The 19,198-nt window shown below is 40.3% G+C and overlaps 1 protein-coding gene and 1 long non-coding RNA gene across 2 annotated transcripts in view; one reads left to right on the top strand and one right to left on the bottom strand.

Moving 5' to 3' along the window:
• Nucleotides 1-307: 307 nt before the first annotated feature.
• Nucleotides 308-5,178, bottom strand: LOC135208526 (uncharacterized). Its single transcript, XM_064240814.1, has 3 exons — nucleotides 4,943-5,178; nucleotides 2,573-3,666; nucleotides 308-1,860 (listed from the first exon to the last, which is right to left on the bottom strand). Exons 2-3 carry the CDS (start codon nucleotides 3,586-3,588, stop codon nucleotides 858-860), a joined length of 2,019 nt encoding a protein of 672 aa, XP_064096884.1. The 5' UTR covers nucleotides 3,589-3,666; nucleotides 4,943-5,178; the 3' UTR covers nucleotides 308-857.
• Nucleotides 5,179-9,367: 4,189 nt separating this feature from the next.
• LOC135208530 (uncharacterized) overlaps nucleotides 9,368-19,198 on the top strand; it is a 70,743-nt gene continuing 60,912 nt past the window's right edge. The window contains exon 1 of the long non-coding RNA XR_010313186.1: nucleotides 9,368-9,411. This is a non-coding gene — a long non-coding RNA (uncharacterized LOC135208530). The remainder of the gene's footprint in view (nucleotides 9,412-19,198) is intronic.

Consider the following 19,198-nt stretch of genomic DNA (forward strand, 5'->3'; position numbering starts at 1 on the left):
GCCATCAAAACAAGACAAGGGGCGCCTCTTAGGTCCATCTTAATGCTGTACTCTCGAGCACCCTTACGTTAAAACTAAAACATTACAATTTTTCATGTTTTGTACACGTCAAATTAAAAAAGCATTTATCACTGAAAAATAAGAATAGTAGCAACATTTTTGTGTTAAAATAAATGCAAACAAGCGCATTTTTATTTTATTTGTATGTACTGAATTTTTTATGGTTTAAGCTTAGCAGCCTTATTGCTAAATAAATGAAAGCATATTATTATAGTAGTGCATAAAGTATGGGTGTGAAAACAACCGATGGAAATACTTTTATTATTATTATTATTAAAAACTGGGAAAGTCGTAATTCATTATCAGTAATAAATAAAGGTAATAAACAGAGGACAACATACTTAATGAAGTAAATATTAAAACAATAATAATAGTAAACACTGACGATGAGTAGCCTATATTAAGCAAAAAACAGAATGTGTGAGAAAAATGGATAGAATAAACCTAAATAGTAAAACAAGATTAATAATAATAATTCTTAATGCAGAACAATGATAAACAGTCGTTTTTTTTTCTGAAAATATGAAGTCAACCTCCCCTCAAATTGCTCCGTGTCAGAAGAGAACAAAAGAAACGGAAACGCTGCCTTGTCAGAACTACTACTGTCAGTTAGTCCCGAAGACCAGCAGAAAACATTGCATTAATATGCTCATTAGCTTTCCATTGTTTCACTGACGCCATAACATGAAAGTGCACGTGTTTAGTACTATAGTTTTAAATGCAGATATTTACGAGTGGACGAAATCGCACATGAGAATTGCTTGGTTTATAACATCAATATAAAATTTCATACGAGCTTAGTAACGTGCACTTGGGCTTAGGGTACTCCCAAGGCCAGTCGTGACAACAACCTCTGACCCTGATATCCTTTTGCTCGTGTAAGGAGAATGATTCGGAGACCTGCCAGGAAAAGGCGAATGGCTAGCAGACCGCCGGTTGATCTGATACATCTGCAGGTCTCTAGATGACTGGAGGGCCTCATTCGGCGAGTCTGGCGAGGGCGTACATGTAAGAAAATGCGCAAGTTCGTTTCTGAAACTTGGATTGAGCATCGACAAAAATACGATGTGTAAAACGTGCTCCAGTAATTGTAGGTTATTCGAGACAGCCCTGAAGACCTCGTGATCTCCGTAGCATTTCTCTTTGATGTTGGCGGCGAACCAAATCGAATAAATCGTGTTGGGGAAAGTGCAGATAATAAACGAACAGGTTATGCCAATGAGAGTGATGGTGAGGCGGAACTCGTCTCTCTTCTTGGACCTGTGAGACGAAGTAGGGTTGCTTAGCCGGCCGATGGCAATGGCTGCAACTAAACTGGCGTTGAATATCACGAGTAAGAGGCCAGGTATCCATCGTATTATCAGCTCATGGAAGATGAAGTAGACTTCGCGCCAGACTGTGTGGTCATTGAAACGATAAGAGTCTTCGATGAGGAATCTGCCAGACTCGCAGTGATCCACCTGCATCTCATCTTTGCACCAGATCCTTACGTTGAAGAAGTAAAACAAGTGAATGACGATGTCAGCAATGATGGTAATGACGTATCTTTGCCGAAGAATCTTCGCATAGTTTTGCTGTTTGAATTTCTGATAGAAATACACAGCTAGAAATCGGTCGTATGACAGGAAGAGCAACGTGTAAAAACTAACTGTCTGCGATACCTCGATCGTCGACCACCCGAAGTGTCCGAAGTAGACAGCTTCCCCATAAGAACGTATGTCACACCCATTGGTAGTAACTGCAATGGGGATGTTCATCAGACAAACCACCAGGTCAGACCAGGCGAGGGCGAGGAAATACCTGGAGGTAAAAATACATATACAATCGTTTGCAATCAGATTTTTGTGATGAGAGGATCAAAGTAATGAATACTCGTTAATTTAAACTATACGAACAATTCTGAATTGAATTAATGAAACTTGTCAAAAATAATTCTTTTGAGAATGTTCCAGCAATCTGGCCAAAGGAGGCTTTTAAAACTTTTTTTTTTTTTAGGTGTAGCCTTGGTCTCTGTTCTGAATAACAATTATTATTATTATTATTAGTTATGAATTATGTATGTATAGTATGAGTATTTAATTTTAATGCAATCATAAAATCGAACTCTGACCGCAGACATTTTCTTGACTAAGCAATAGTACCTACACAAATTGATAGGAACATATTACTATATGTATGATTTTAAAGTAAACATGCATATTACATGAATAAAGGTATAAGCCACGAAGGAAAGTGAAACACTGGAGTAGCTACAAGATCTTTCGACTCAACGTCCTTTACTTAGCTCAGTCTGCTAAGTAAAGGACGTTGAGTCGAAAGATCTTGTAGCTACTCCAGTGTTTCACTTTCCTTCGTAGCTTATGCCTTAATTTATGCATTTATCACGTTCCAAACTTTCGTGATTCAGTTATACATACTACATAAATGTGCAGTGACAACAGAACAGATTTTTAAAGTAAGCATGGATACTACACGAATTGGAACTGCAGTTTGTGCAGTTGAATATACTCACTTGTTGACAGGCACTGATCTCATTCTTGGCCTCATGAGTACAACTATGCAGATGATATTGGCAACAGAGCCAATGAAGATTAGCACAGGAAAGGCAATGTTATAGGCCCTTTGCTGAACTGCTTCCACGTCTTCCGGTGAATAATCAGAACTTGAAGTAGGTTTTGGTATGGACCTCAAGACTATACTACTTATTCCATGATCTGTCACGCTTCGCATTCTGATCTCTGCGTCCTGTGAGCTGTGGCCACCTGAGGATGGTGATTCTGAAACTGTGCTAGATTCGTACGTAGTGGTTGTAGAGGTTTTCACCTCTGTTGAATCACCGTAGTCATATGTGATGGTTGATGAGCCAACATTGTTGTGAAAAGTATGTTTTTCAAATGCATTCCGCACTGTGCTGCTTGTGTCATTTCTACTCTGATCAGTGCTTGGAAAAGATTCTTGAGTAGGCGTGAGCAAGTCGGACGTGGTGGTGGTGTCTCGAGTAACCTCGTTCGTGGTAAGGTCCACCACTTTCCTGATATTGGTTCTTGTTGCTGTAGATCTAAATGCAGACTCGTTGTTGACCTTCGTGGGGTTATCGTCAGACCCATTATTAAGAAAGGGTGTCATGGATGGTCTACCTGTCCCTACAGAACGGTTAATGCCATTTTTTTCTGTTAAATTTAACATCTTGTTGAGGGGTGTGGGCGTTGGCGTGCCAGGGAAGGATGTTATGGTAGATGTATATGATTTATTGACTAGAATACCTTCCTCTTCCTTGGGAACTCCACTGAAAATTAATTCTGTGGTAGTGCTGGTACTCCGCTCCTCAGCACCACTATACGTCAAAGAGGATTCAGACGTCAAGTTAGCTGTTGTGTGATGATGACTAAGGCTGGAGCTTCTGCCTGATGTAGGAAAAGCCGGCTCAGATGTCTTGGTTTCATTCTTTGTGGAAGAATACGCATAATTGATGCAATATATCGTGGATAAAAAGACGGCCTTCAGTTGTAACTTCAAGCCAGCGTTCATTACTAACCGGATTTTTCCCACGCGAACTTCCAGAATGCTTGCAGTGATAATTTCTCAGCTTACGGGCGCGTGCATTTTCTGCAAAAGAGAATCAAAGTAAGAGGAAGTTTGCAACAACTTCAGCAATGCGGTCACTCAAGAATTTAGTGTAATTGATTGACTCATCAATGTCTCTCTAATATTCTCGAGGGTCATTATCTCCATGATATTGACAGTATTTTGTTTTATGCTTTTACGGTAATTCCCACAACGGGGTCACTGCTAAAGGAAAGATCCAATTCGTCTTTCCACTTCACACTGTAAACGACTAACGAGTCAGGTATAACTTGTGAGCCATTTCTGTACATCATCTAAAACCTATAAGTCTAATTATTGTATGGTAAACTTTTGTTTCGAATACTGCATCAAGGATCAGGGAATATTTACCGTTATCCGTGCAATTTCAGGATACTCTTCATGCCAGCACAATGCTGTTTCTTCAAAAGACTGATTACCTGAGATAGCACTTTAGCTCTTTTAACATGGTCGACAAGCTGCTGATGTATAGGCCTAGGTTATACCTCTGTTCCAGTCATTTTCAAATCAACTAAAACGGTAGGTGCTGGCTATGGCGATCTTATTGAGATAGTTCATCCCTCTCACTTCTATGCTCACAAAACTTTCCTGAATTCATCTTTTGCGTATAACACAACTTCATGGCAGTGTCCCGTGGTTGAAATGTCTGGCACGAGAAATTAGTCAGCTTCATATTGCGCTAAACTAAATTTTGCGAATTCTATGTCAAAGGAAGGAAAATATTTTGGTTTGCTGACCTCATATCTTAACTATTAACAGATCCAATATCTGTATAAGCTTTGATGACAATTGGCAGACAGAGATGAGTTTTTAGCTACTTAAAACGAAATAAACACATATGCATGTAATTTATATATATGCACAGTTGTTTTACATCTACGTACAGTGAAATAAAACATGTGAAGTGCTTTTTTTCTTTTTAGATCTAAAAGTGTCCCAATAATTTCTCTCGAAGTCCATCGCGCTGGCTATCTTGTGACAATTATTTTTCCCTTATATTGCTAGAATAAAAATAAAACTGTAAATCATATCCAGAAACATCAAGACTGATTTTTGCATATTGTGGGAGCCAAAATGGTAATTTTATCCAGGTAAAAGATGTCGAAGTTTACATATTTTCTATCGGACAAATGCGCTTTCAAGAAACATTGTTTCCACGTAGTACTATATATCAAAGTCCAAAGCTGGATCTCCATTGAGAGAGAGAGAGAGAGAGAGAGAGAGAGAGAGAGAGAGAGAGAGAGAGAGAGAGAGAGAGAATTCAGATAAATATTCTTACCGTGCAGGGAAAAGACGATACAATGGGGTTTGTTATCTATCCACTTAATTCACCGATTCACAAACGCCAAGATGGAGAAGCAGTTGTCGCTAGTGACAAATACTTCGCACTGCATGACTTTTGGGTTACCCTGAGATAGCAGTAGTAGTACTAGCTACACCATATAAAAACATCCGGCGGATGATGATGATACAAGTACGATAAAGGATTGCTGGCCGTCGTGTCGTTCGCTGTGGCTAGAGCGCGGGTTCTACGAAAGATGAAAAGGAAGTGAACGCTCTTGTCCTCGAGATAATTTTGATAAGAAATGGCGCTACGTTGAGCAAGGAGACTTTGCTCTTCTTTTCACTTTGCATTGTATCTGCATCTTGAGAAGCAAATAACTGAATTTGGTTAATTCCAGACCAAACATTCTTGGTGACACTGACAATAAATAGAATACTATTATACTTTCGCGCATCTTCGTGATTGAAATCACAAGACGAGTCACCAAGAATGTTTGGTTTGGAATAAACCATATTCCGTTATATATGAATATAAATATATATATATATATATATATATATATATATATATATATATATATATATATATATATATATATGTGTGTGTGTGTGTGTGTGTGTGTGTATATATATATATATATATATATATATATATATATATATATATATATATATATATATATATATATATATATAATTTGCGTGATCCCGTATGGCACTGAATGGTGGTTTTGCTAAAAGCCTGTTTGTCCTAACAGATCTTCCCAAGTGTTCAAACCATCGTACACGTGCTTGGCGCTTTGTTTTCCCCACGTAAATTGCATTACAGCAATTGCACTCGTATTTATATACAACATGAGACTGTAATTCTGGGGGTACGATGTCTATGTAGTTAAACAAACCACCAATAGTATAGTTAGGCTTGAACACTAACCTAACATTAACTTGAGGATAAAATTCTCTTAAAAGTTTTCGTAGTCTATTTTTAACAGAAAAACTCTTACTACCATAGAAAAACATGGTAAAATACAGTACTGCTTTATTGGCTTTTAAAATGGAAACTTTCGGGAACGATAACTTTTCTAGTAGCTGTTTACCAACATACGTATCTATGAAAGCATTATTAAAACCGTTTTTTTGAAGCATTTCTTTTATAAACTGAAATTCTGAATGAAGACTAAAATAATTTGAACAAATGTTAAAGGCACGGGTCACAAGTGTACAGACTAAATTGCGTTTATAAACTATAGGGATGAATGAAGAAAATTTAGTTGTGAGTCCTGTAAATGTTGGTTTCATGTAAACTGATGTTGAAAAAGTGTTATCGCTGTGTTTACTTACGAGCACGTCAAGGAAAGCTAAAGTATTATTGTTCTCTACTTCTGAAGTAAATTCAATATTTTGGTGTTTTGAGTTAAAATAATCAAGAAACAGGGGTACATGTTCTTCAGATCTAAAAATTAAAAATGTATCATCTACATAACGCCGGTAGAACAGTGGTTTAAAAGAACTGGGACAATTATCTAACCAAACAACTTCGTGATGAGATAAAAAGGCATTGGCCAAAGTAGGACCGAGAGGGTTTCCCATTGCTACACCATCTTTTTGTTTATATACATTTGCGTTAAACATAAAATAACATTCAGACGCAGCTAATGTGAGCAGTTTGTGTAACTGTTGTTTATTACAATTACGGATACTGTTGGAGTCATTAAACAAGTTGTTGATGCATATATCAATGGTTTCTGCTAAAGGAATATTAGTAAATAAAGATTTAACATCGAAACTTACAAGAACACAATTACTTAGTTCTAGTTCACAAATTTCTTTGGCAAAAGTAAATGAATCTTTAACTGTATAGTGACTGCATGTTACAGGAGCTAAAATAGGAACAAGAAACTTTGACAAATGGTAGTTGAAAGCACCTATAGCTGACATGATTGGTCTGAGTGGGACACCTTCCTTGTGCACCTTGGGGGGGAGGCCATAGAGCACTCCAGGTCTTTATCTAATTCAAATTTAGTGTGGTCGTCAAGGATAAATTGCATCTTACTCAAATATTCATCTTTATTTAAAAGAACAACCCGTTGCCTTTATCAGGTCGTATTACCACTATGGATTTATCTTTGGATAAGCGCAATAAAGCAGAATGCTCTTCCTTAGAGATATTGTGAATAAAATCGTTATGAGGATCAAAATATGCAGACTGAGCCAGATGCTTCAAGGAACTTCTGAAATACTGAAAACCTCTATTGTCGGGGTCATAAAATTCATGAGTAATCAGTTTTTTTTTTTTTTTAAATATTTCAAAAGTACAAAAGTGTTCAATAAAATCAAGTTTACTATATGAAAGTGCAAACTTTAACCCCTTAGAAAGGACTTTTTTTCAAGGTCATTCAGTATACCATTGCGTGGGGGAAAACAAAGCACCAAGCACGTGTACGATGGTTTGAACACTTGGGAAGATCAGTTAGGACAAACCTTGGAGGAATAATCCAAGGGACAAACAGGTTTTTAGCAAAACCACCATTCAGTGACATACGGGATCATGCAGAAAATAGTGATCACCCTCTAAGGTTAGATTCATTTTCCATTCTTTCTAGTCGAGTGGCCCCATGGAGCTGGTGTATATATGTATATATATATATATATCTATATATATTATTATATATATATATATATGTGTGTGTGTGTGTGTGTGTGTATATATATTAGTTCTTAAGGGCTTGAGATCTAGAATAACCTGTGTCCTAAATAAATAGATGTGTTTACTAAACACTTATGATCTAGATAGCCTGTGTTTTAGGTCACGATTTTACTCAGCATTTGTAAGATGGGCAATTTCATGAGTAATTTGAGCGGTTTCTAAAAGGGTCTACTGGCCGGCAACTAAGACAGATAAGAATGAGAAAAATTGTGTTCAGGAAATACGATTATTTCTAGGAATGAATGATTGCAGGAGATTCACCAAGTCATGGAAGAGGCTTGCAAGAGCAAATATAGACAGAATGATTGGGCAGGTCACAAGATTTAGGCAAAGAGAAGTGTCTCCATGAAAAGTTATCAATACAATAAGGGGGTTTGATGTGACAGACAGGCAAGTCATGCAAAAGGGTAGTGTTGGATGACTCCACTGGTTCCATGCAACGTAAAAACACCATACAAACAATCAAAATCTCTAGGGGTATATAAGGAAGAACTAATGACCAAAAGAAGCATGATTTGTGATTATCTCGAGTCCTTTACTAGACAATATCTTGCTTTAAAGAAAATATATTCCCACCGTCCTAAGATTTTTGTGATGAATCAAAGGCTTTATATATATTACGAATACTGACTCGTCTTGCATTTTTTTATCATTAATAAGTAAGAGTTTAATTTTTGTCTAAACCAAACAGTCTGTATGAAAATATATTATTTGTATGGTACTACTACGTCCAAGCTTGATGGAAACAAGTTAACGTGTGGGCAGTGCTGGTTGAAGTATGTCGGTTCTTTGCTAGAAACAACTAGTAGTACCATAATTTCTGTGAAAAGTTCATTATTTTAATTATGATACTTTGACTTGGAGGATCTAGCGCCTCAGCGACTTGGTTGGTATGGTATTAGCGTCCGACCTCGGTGGTCGCGGGTTCGATTCTCGGCTATTCCATTGAGGAATGAGAGATGTGTATTTCTGGTGATAGGAGTTCACTCTCGACGTGGTTCGGAAGTCACGTAAAGCCGTTGGTCCCGTTGCTGAATAACCACTGGTTCCATGCAACGTAAATGCACCATACAAACAAACAAACTTGCAGGATCTTCATCGAGAGAAAATTCAGAGAAGTCATCCAAGCTGATAATAGCCGGCTGCTGGGAAAGCGGATCTGGAAATAACCAAGATCTAACAAGAAAATCAAGTAGTTTCCAATATATTGGACTAGAAGGAAGCTGTAGGACGGTAGATCACCCGTTGTTAACTTTAAATGTGCAGTTGACTACATTTAGAGAACCTTGAGCAATTCCAGCTGTGGTTTAGATGATTATTAGATACGGAATGCGTAAAACCTATTTATTTAACAAAGAATTGTCTTTAATTGACACTACTTTTCATCAATGTGTAAATCATCATTGACTCGAACACAAGCTTTCAAAATGAGTTCTTAAATTGACCATTGAGAGTGACAGAAAAAGCCAGATCTTATAATTAGTCAGTTCAATAGTCTCGTTAAAGTCAGAGTCACAACGCAAAGCGCTAAAACATCAAAGAATCAAACTATAAACATATTGATGGACATTTTAAAATTGATCTTCGAAAAACCCTGAATGAAATAAAAAGGAAAGAAGGAGAAGACATTTAAGAGGAGCCTTTACAGAGTCTGAGCAGATTAGTTGTTGACATTGACGTCTCCAACTACTACTACTACTACTGTACTCTATTTGAATTGGCTGACTGCAAACTTCCTTTCTGTTTTTTCGTGAATTGTGAGTTAATTTCTCTCATGTTCTCATCTGATTTCTTGACTGATAGAATCTTGATGTTTTTTGTGTTTATAAGTTAAAGTAGACAGATACCGGTGTATTTAGGTATCTCGTGACCCTTTAAGGTAGCAAGGCGGAGTCTACTAGGTATATGGGCCACTTAGGCTAGGTAACCTACTAGGGTAAAACATCAAAGCAGGCCACGCAGGCCAGCTACCATGCAGTGCAAGCCACCCTCCGAAAAAGTACATTATAACGCGTCCTGACACCCGAGATGGGCATCAGTCGCGACTTGTTGTTGGTGAGAAACGGAGCTAAAGACCTCTACTCTCCTTTCGAAGTAAGTATTTTCCCCAAAGTTAGAAATTAAGGCCAAATTTTAAGATTTAAACAGATTTAAACAGAGGGTACTGAAAATGGCGCCCACGGCAGTGGAAATCTCACCAAAACGCTTTAGAAATTTTTACTTACAACTAAAAATGTTTCGAAGATTGACGCCATCTCGATGTTTACGGAGTAGCTTGTGTCAATAAACTAACCATTTCCTGTGATAAATCCGCACACCACTTGTACCCACAGACGCTGGAGCACTTTTATCACAACAATCGAAACACGATTTCTCATCAACAACAAGCCAGGCGTAAACAGCTGTTGGGGTAGAAGATGACGAGAAGCGTTCTCTTGGCTAATTTTTAAATAAGTAGTAAAACATCAATATTTTACATATTTATGATGATTAATTTGAAAATATTCGTTATTGAAAAAGTAACTCGCCTCTGACTCAAATTTAAGTATTATTTTTCTGAATTAGAACGTTCTTTCAAGTTCTGTATTATGACGTCACGGCATCTTGACTTTCGTACCTATTGTAAATAATGCTATACTCAACTGTCATTGCAGAACAGTTTACCAGTTATTCGTGCAGATTGTTATCAGCTATACATGTAATTGTTATAATCGTAATGCGCATATATATCTTTATTATTTACCTTTTTGGATATATGAAGATGTTTTACTGCTGGATTATCGCCGTAGTGTGACGCAATCGTTTTCGGTCCATGGGCCTCTGTCTGTTTTCGCACCATAAGAAATTATGGGGCCGAATTTGCAATGACCAGAAAGTCGTTAAAAGAGGAAAGTTAGCATTGAGGGGCATATGTTTTGACTGAGAAAAAAAATACAAATTATTCAATAGCTAGCTTGTAAAAAATACTTGGTTATAAAAAACTTGATTGACAACTAAGCAGCATGTCTACTATGGGTTTCAGAGACAGTGCAAGCACGTTTTTGGGCAATACCTATTTCTGTAACGAACACTCGTAACAGAACGAGATTTTGCTATAGTGCATTACACCCAGTGCCGTAATTTATAAGGGTATCGTGAATCACTAATCGTAAAGAATAACGACACTTGTCCTTGTACCAAGAGACAAAAACTCCATTATGCAGAAATGGATACGAACACGCGTATAAAGCTCCACCTACCCTCTCCCCCCCCCACCCCCCCCACCCCCCCCCCCTCCACCGCCATCCCTTTTCTCCTTCGTTCCTCCGCCTTCCTTTCTCTCTCTCTCTGTTGCCATTCGGTATGTGTTGACCCTCCAAACTGGGTATAAGACTACACACAAAAACGTTGAAATTGGTGAAATTAGGCTATGTATTGGAAGTATATATACATAATATTAAAGCAATTTTATCATTATTGCATTACTATGACAACTAGAATTCATGGAAACAGTTTATAATAAAATGGGGAACGGCGTATGTGTGAAGCCTCCACTAATGTGGCAACGATGATTTTTGCCATTCTTAGCATGCAAACATTAAAGCATGCAAACATTAAAGGTTACATTTATTTCTGGCATACGATTATTTAAGAAATTCAAAATACTAATAAAGACTGAAATCAATGAAAAAGCGCTAGCAAAAACAAAAAAGCAAAAAAAAAAAAAAACGTAGTCGTTCCTCTATGCACTTTTCCGTATTCGTTCCTCTATGGTTTTCGGCAGCCAGATGTACGAAAACGTTAGAAACATTTGATTTTATCTACGTTAGAAATATCTGTAATTTTTAGGGGTAATTTGGTTGCTAAAAAGGGATAATATACATGAATTAAATCAAAATTTTTAAATAACAATGTAAATTTAAACTAAATAACGAGTAAAGTAAACAGTTTAGGGAATAAAACTTTGCAGTTTCGTCGTCTGTCGTCGTCTGTCGTCGTCTGCTGTTTGTAATTGTGTTTATGGCGCGCGCGCTTAGAAACCAGGAACAGCAACGGGTTTAAAGTGCAATGTGGAGTGAACTGAGACCAAAATGTGTATAATAACAATCAAATAAGCACTGTGGAGTTTCAGTTGTGATGGCAGTAAGGATAAAAAACCGCCGATTACAAGGTAAGAATGAATTCAGTTCCAACCATAACCCCGGAACCCCAATAACAAGTTTCATACTTTCACTAATATAGGCAACAAAATGTTGTTTTATTGTGCTGATTACAACTGCAATCTTGAGTAAGATCAATAAACGTTACATACATACGCTAACATTGTTCAAATGAGTGCTGGGAAGGTCTGGGGAAAGATGGTGTCCGTCACTGATGAGAACCGTCCATGAAAAACGTAGGCCGCCATATTGGATTTCAAAACTGCCTTGAAAACATATTTTACGAGAGCTCACATGCTTATTTTAGTTCGTATGGGGCTTTCAGATATCACAATATGTTGACGAAACTTCAGTCTTTTAAATGGTATGCTTAGAGTTGCAATTGTATTCATGTTTCACCAATTAAATATCGAGTGAATAAGACCCGTCCACCGTGATGAGGGTTGGCCTGAACTGATGTTTCCCCCTAGTAATAGCCTACTCTTATGCTATACTAGGTAGGCTAGTAGGCTATTTCCTGTTTTTCCTGTTACATTATATTTAATTTTTAACATTTTGGTTCACTTTTAACACGAAATTTAACCGCACTGCCAGAGCAAATATGATTTTCCTCAGGGAAATCAAATCGAGCCAATGAAGCCGGAGTCTCTAGGGTAATTTTGAGGTCTTACAACCAGGGTGACCAGATTTTGAAATTGAAATACGGGACACTTAAATTGAAGAGGTAGTTGAACAATAGGGCTATAGACACAACTTATGCGAAGTTATGCACGCAGTGACGCAGGCAAAGTCCTTTTCAGCCTTCTTTATTGACTTCTTTTGTCTTGAAGTGCATTCGTTGTAGATTTTGTTACAAACAGCTGTTCATTACATGTGTCAAAGCATTAGAATATTGCAATCAAGCATGTTTTGCAGCTTTGAAGGATACCTATTAATAACAAAAGTGACTTGCCGTAATATAGGTAGTAGTATTGAATAAATTGCAAACAATAGTAGGTAAAATACAGATGATGAAAACCTTTCAATAATCCTTTTGAAATTATTTTCCTCATTGTTGTTAAGTTATTTTTCATTTGTCATATTTTTTTTCCTCATTGTTGTTAAGTTATTTTTCATTTGTCATATTTTGCACTAGATCCAACTGCTCTCAAGAGATGGTGTTTGGTTTGAGCATATGTGATGAACTCCGAACAGGACAGTGTGAAATTGCACTTTATCTGTAGTTCTGACTTTATCATCTCTACACTGCACGGGTTCATACACCCACCCCATCGATGGCCCATCAGAGAGAACACTCGCTCCACTTGATCGTTTGAAGGGGGGACGGGGTGATGCTCAGTACAAATTTCGTTAGTTTATTTTTTTCTTTTTTTATATATTGAAAATACGGGACAAAAGGCATCCCAGGGAGGGTCGATACGGAACACGGGACAAATGTCACAAATACGGGACAATCCCGTCAAATACAAGACGTCTGGTCACCCTGCCTACAACGGGAGGCTTTGGTCGCCATCTTATTTTTTAAATTATATTTTCGTAGTAACCTTAATAGGCATATTTTAGGTAGCATGATGAATAATTTATACTCGATAATATTTTACAATCTATGTAAAGTTTTACCCTTAAGCTAGCCTAGAGAGGGGGCTCCTGGTCTGTCGGTGGTGGGCCGTTTATCCTATACCTACGTAATGGTTCCTTGGTTTCTCCATCTAACCTCACCTATGGCGCTGTAAATTAAGATAAAACATCTGCGTTGTACCAAACTCGACTGTATAGCTTGCTTAACCTGACTAAGGCCTTGCTAGGCCCCCACCAACTAACCTAACCTAGCTAGCTAAAGCCTTGTAAATTAAATAATGGGCATTGCAGGCAGTCCCCAGTTATCGGTGATCCGACCCTCTTAACGATAAAATGCCTTGATGAAGTCATTGGGCTTCCGCACGGCATATCATTCCTGTGTTGAAGCCTGGTGACGGGCAAGAGGGCCCTCGAACTGGGGAAATTTTTCCTCAGTTTGACTCTTAATTTCTCTCATCCTATTTCTATTACTTATAATTGCTTCATTCTCCTTCATAGGTATTTATCAACTGTCTCCAACCTTGCTGTCAAAACTCTCTTACCCATTTCACTGTCCAGATGTTTTTTAGGGGACATCGTGTCCAGGATTGGAGTTTTTTTTCAAAATCAATTGTGGGAGCTGTGGTGGTCTTGCCAACTATCCGATAATGTTTGGACACCTAGGAGTGTCAGTATTTCCATACTGGCACGCGGGACTATTCTCGAACAAAAACTTGGCCTTTGGATTCCAGGGGTTGGCCGGTTTCATAGAGATAGGACTCTCGGCATTCTGTCCGGTTTGCCTGCCACTATGATGAAAGTGGGGATGATTGTATTCTTGTAATGCTCTCAGTCCCATCAAGTGGGTTTGGCATACACTTGAGCCACTCTAATCATAGTGGTACCATCCCTTCGTGGTAGGGTAGGGAGTGGACATTTGGGAAGCAGCTCTCGCAGGTGTCATTGGTGGAGGAATTAATTTCATGAAAGGATAATCGGCTCTCATTTGGGATGTCAGACAGTCTAATTTTTTTTCTTTCCCTCAAACTATAGTAATGAGTGAAATTAATGTTTGTTCCGACACGGCATACAAACCTTCGGTCCTTTTACAATAGGAAGGTACTAGCGGCAGCTGGATAGGTCGTAAGCTTTCGAACAAGGGGTTCGGTAGTTAACTGCTTGTCCGACAGGCGCGCGCGCGCGACTGGGAGGTAAACAAATCACTTTTGTTTTCGGCCTGCTGGCGTGTGGACGCGTATCATCGCTCTCTGCCCGCTTCATCGTCGTTGCTTTCGCATGGTTGTGTTTTTCTTTTTCTATTTATCTAGTGAAACTGAATTGTAAGTACAATCATTTCATATTTATTTCCATTGAATTCAATTGTGAATTAAAGGATCTTGGTTTCACCACGCCCCCCGATTACCCGAGTGCCGGGACTGAAGGGCGTAAGTGCGGGGAATTCATTTCCCAGAAATGATCCTCGTATTGTGTATGCTCGGTGCCGAGGGCGGGAGAGCGCTCGCTCCGAGCGTATATTTTGGTTGGAAATGTGTAGATGAAATCGTAAGTAGTGCTCTTTTCATTTATATATTTTTTTTGACCTGTATGCTCGTTGCGAGCGAATGCGCTCGGCACGAAAAAACTTATTTCTGTATGGGAGTGGAATCGCAAGTACAGTATTCTTTTTCATTTTCATATATATTATTTTGATTGTAGCAATACTCATTTTGGATCAGTTTCCGAGCTTACCCGGAAATTGATCCTTTACCCTTTTTATTTGAATGAAGTGAAATCGCAAGTGCAGTTCTTTTTCATTTTCATATTTTATGCATGACACTTACCTGGCAGGTATATATATAGCTTATCCTCTTGACGCACTGACGCACTGGCAGAATTTCAAAACAAAACTCGCGGCAACCGCTAGTACACTGGTAGTTCAGGTGATGGCCACCCCGTTCCCGTGGCGCTGGTACTTGGAACTATTCCCGTTTTCCTCAGATTTTCTCTGCCAGCCGAACCGGCAACATCGTTGTTGGTTCTCTGTTAGAATTTCCTGCTCGTTGACTGACTTTTTGGGATATTGGTATCGTATTCACGAAGTTAGCGTGGCAATCGCATTTTGTTTGGATTTTGGTTAGTATGTCCCTGATTCAGGAAGTATGTTTAGAGTTTGTGTGAAAGAAGGGTGTAAGGTGAGACTGCCGAAATCATCGGTAGATCCCACATACTATTTGTAAGTAAGTGGTCGGGAGTTTGTATGTACGTGGGACAATAGGTGCAATGAATGTCAGTGTCTGAATGAGAAAGAGTGGAAGGCTCTTATGAAGTATGTTGAGAGATTAGAAAAAGATCGGGTTAGAAGATCTGTATCTAGGAGTGAGAGATCGGGATCTTCGAGTAAGAAGCCTTTGAATGAATCTTTGCATGTGTCTTCTCCAGCTCATTCACATGTAGACGAGCACCTTCCCCTCAGGTTTCTCCTGCGCCCGTTGCTGTATCTGGAGGATTTCTACTGATCCACAAATCGTGAAAGTGTTCGCTTATGCCCTTGCGTCCATGGGAGATCAAATTAAACGATTAACAGACAAAGTGGAAGTGTTTGGTGACAGTGTTGTGGAGGGGGCGCCTGATCGTCCCTCTCGTGCTCCTAGACCGAGACCTCTGTCAAGCTCCAGACCCCAAGGGAGAAGGCATGTCGACAGTCGAAGGGAGGCGAGAGGGGTTTACTCGCGATCAGTCGTCCCTTCAGGCAGTCCTGTTGCTTCCCAGGCTGCAGCAGTACGCCATGGAAAAGGCGATACTGGGAAGTGCCGTTATTCTTCGGATAGTTCGGCCATCAGGAAGGAGTAGGCGTTTCGCGGAAGTATCGCGTCCTCTCAAGAGGTCATACTTTCCGTCTCATCACAGGATGAAAGGGCTGTTGACCAAGAAGGGTGGAGTAGCCCTAGATTTTTTTCATCGGAGGATGAAGAAATTATCCCTATCAAAAGGAAGAGGATTTCTCGTCAGTTGGAAGTTACTAGCGGTGCAGTGAGAGGTGTTTCTCCGCTTAGAGGAACTCCTCTGCGTAGACCGCACGTTCGCTCGCCTCTCCGTGTTAGCCCGGTGCGTCCTCGATCTCCTCATCATCAGGAGTCTCGTAAGGAAGCGGAGACGAAGGAAGTTCTGCGGGACATGCAGGAGAGATTAGCAGTGATTGTACAATCATGGGAGAAGCCCGAACAACCTTCGGTTAGACGTAAGGACGTGTCTCTCCCGGTTAAGTCCTCCAAGAGGACGCAGGACGTGCAACGCAAGCCAGGACGCAGTGCATCCCTTAAGAAGGACGAAGCAGTGCAGGACGCAGGACGCAAGAGGAAGAGTGATGGACGCATGGTGGACGCATACGTTCAGGAGGACGCAGGACGCAGGCGGGGCAGCAAGTCGAAACTTTTTCTCGACAAGGAAGAGAGGAGTTTTACAAGGAGACAGCGCCGCATTCGCTCTCTAAGCAGGCTCTGCATAAGGAGTCCGCTTTGGAGAGTCATCAGGATCTTGGTTTTCAAGATATTTCTTCGCAGGAGGAAGAATTTGTGGAGAGTGCGGAAGAGGACAAGAATGTGGAAGCTCCTTCCTTCGGACTACAAGAGACTAACAGAGTGCCTTCTTTCTTTGTTTGAAGGAGATTTTCAACCTTCAGGCCCGCCATCGCCTTTGTCTCAATTTTCGAAGACGAAGACAGCCAAGAAATCGTCTTTTTTGAAATGACTTTGTCTATTTCGGCCAAGAAAGCCCTTCAACGCGTAAATGAGTGGTTGAAGGAGAAGAGAGAGTCGGGGAAGACTTCTTTTGCCTTTCCTCCGGCCAAGTTGGCTTCGAAGTCTGGTGTTTGGTATGCTACGGGGGAAAGTCTTGGCCTGGGAGTTCCTGCCTCCTCCCAGGGAGACTTTTCCAACATAGTGGACAGCTCCCGCCTAGACCTGCTTTACATTCAGCCAAAGTGTGTGGACTTCGTCAGAGTTCGACCATTTACTCAAAGGTATCTATCGGACTTTTGAGGTGTTTAATTTTCTGACTGGTCGTTGGGGCCCTGGCTCGGACTTCGGAGATGGAAGATTCGTCAGAACTCCGAGTTGCCTGAAAGAAAGGATCATGTCCATGTATGGATAAAGCCTTGAGAGATGGAGCTAATGAATTGGCTTCACTTTTTACAGCAGGCATTTTGAAGAAAAGACATCTTTTATGCATGACACTTACCTGGCAGGTATATATATAGCTGTATTTTTCTGAAGTCCGACAGAATTTAAAAAACTTCCGACACACGCAGTGGTCGGCCAGGTGGTTAGTACCCATTCCCGCCGCTGGGAGGCGGGTATCAGGAACCATTCCCATTTTCTATTCATAAATTTTCTGTCGCCGGTACTGAAAACACCTGTTTTCAGTACCTCCGGCTTAGGATTTTGGAAACTTCATTTGCCGCTAAGTATCCTAATTATCTTTTAATTTATTTACTTGGATTTGTGGCTAGGCATACGCTATCTTAAATTGATTTGAATTTGATTCATTTTTGCATAAGATATCTGAATCTAGTTAGGCTAGTTTCAGAGGGTGTTGTCTGCAAAGATAGGGTGTGGCTACCGAAAGCTTCGTAGTTCCGCACTTGGGGGGCGCAATTAATCAGTAAACATGTCTATTTCCGTAAGGAAAAAGTATGATTCGTATGTACGCAATTAATCAGTAAACGTGTCTAATTCCGTAAGGAAAAAGTTAAAAGTGTAGTATGTACGCAATTAATCAATTACGAAAGTCAGGGTAGTGATACTGCTAACCTTCCGTAGACTTTATTTTTGCCTAACGCTGTAGTATGGCCTACGGTTATGACTATGTCTGCGAGAGGTGATCGCTCTCCTTCATTGTTGTGAAGAGTTCTACTTCTGTTTTTGTTACGCCTAACCCTGTAATGTTGCCTTCGGGCCCTAAAACAGTGTCTGTAGAGGTTATTGCCCTTTCTCTTATACTATTCGATTCGTACTTAGAATCGAAAGTGCTTGCTTTAGAGAGCAATAGTGAAGTGGCTAAGTGCAGTGACAGTGCCCTTGTGTAGTGGAGGGTGCGTCAGATCGGCCTTATAACTCCTCTAGGTCTAGACCTCTGTCGAACTCCCAGAACCAAGGGAGAGGGCATGGTCGAAAGCCGAAGGAGGGTTACAGGGAACCCCACCGATCTGGCGTGCCTTCGGCAGTTTCTGATGAAAAATCCCAGACTGCCAAAGTGCGTGCACATGCACGAATCCTGAAGGATTGCTTCTCGTCCTCCGAGGCATCCTCCCCGCACAAGGGTTGGAGCTCTCGGAAGGACTCGCGCCCTCTAAGAAGCTTTATGAAGAGGACGCTTCACGTCCCTTCTCCCTCGTTATGTGTTTTTCTGTGAGAAGTAAGAAGGCGAAAGTTGCCTGATCACGTGTACTTCTTTCCACCAAGAAATAGGAAAAAGAAGGCAGTTTCTCTCGCTTGTTTTGACGCCTGTCAGGAGCGTGACGCTTTTCTGCACGCTTATTTGGACGATCGGCTTGAACAGGACGCTCGTGATGGACGCACTCACCAGTGGACGCCGAGCGTCCTCCCGTCCAGTGGCCGCCGAGCGCGCACCAGGACGCCGAGCGTCCTCGCCAGTGGACGCCGAGCGCGCACCACAGACGCCGAGCGTCCTCGCCAGTGGGGACGCCGAGCGCGGCCACCAAATGCACCAGAACGTTTCTGTTGAACTCTTCAAGCTCTTGTTTAAGATTTGAGCCTCAAGAAAGTGAACAGGAACTTCGTCTTCGAAACCCAGCAAGACCTCGGGTTTCGTGAATTCAAGAGGTCTCTGT

This window comes from Macrobrachium nipponense, chromosome 35, assembly GCF_015104395.2.
Source record: "Macrobrachium nipponense isolate FS-2020 chromosome 35, ASM1510439v2, whole genome shotgun sequence".
Lineage (NCBI taxonomy): Eukaryota > Metazoa > Arthropoda > Malacostraca > Decapoda > Palaemonidae > Macrobrachium > Macrobrachium nipponense.

Coding starts and splice junctions, on each gene's coding strand:
- LOC135208526 (XM_064240814.1), bottom strand. CDS start 3,588: ATGAACGCTGGCTTGAAGTTACAACTGAAGGCCGTCTTTTTATCCACG. Junction 1,861..2,572: donor AGATCAGTGCCTGTCAACAA/GTGAGTATATTC, acceptor TTTTACCTCCAG/GTATTTCCTCGCCCTCGCCT.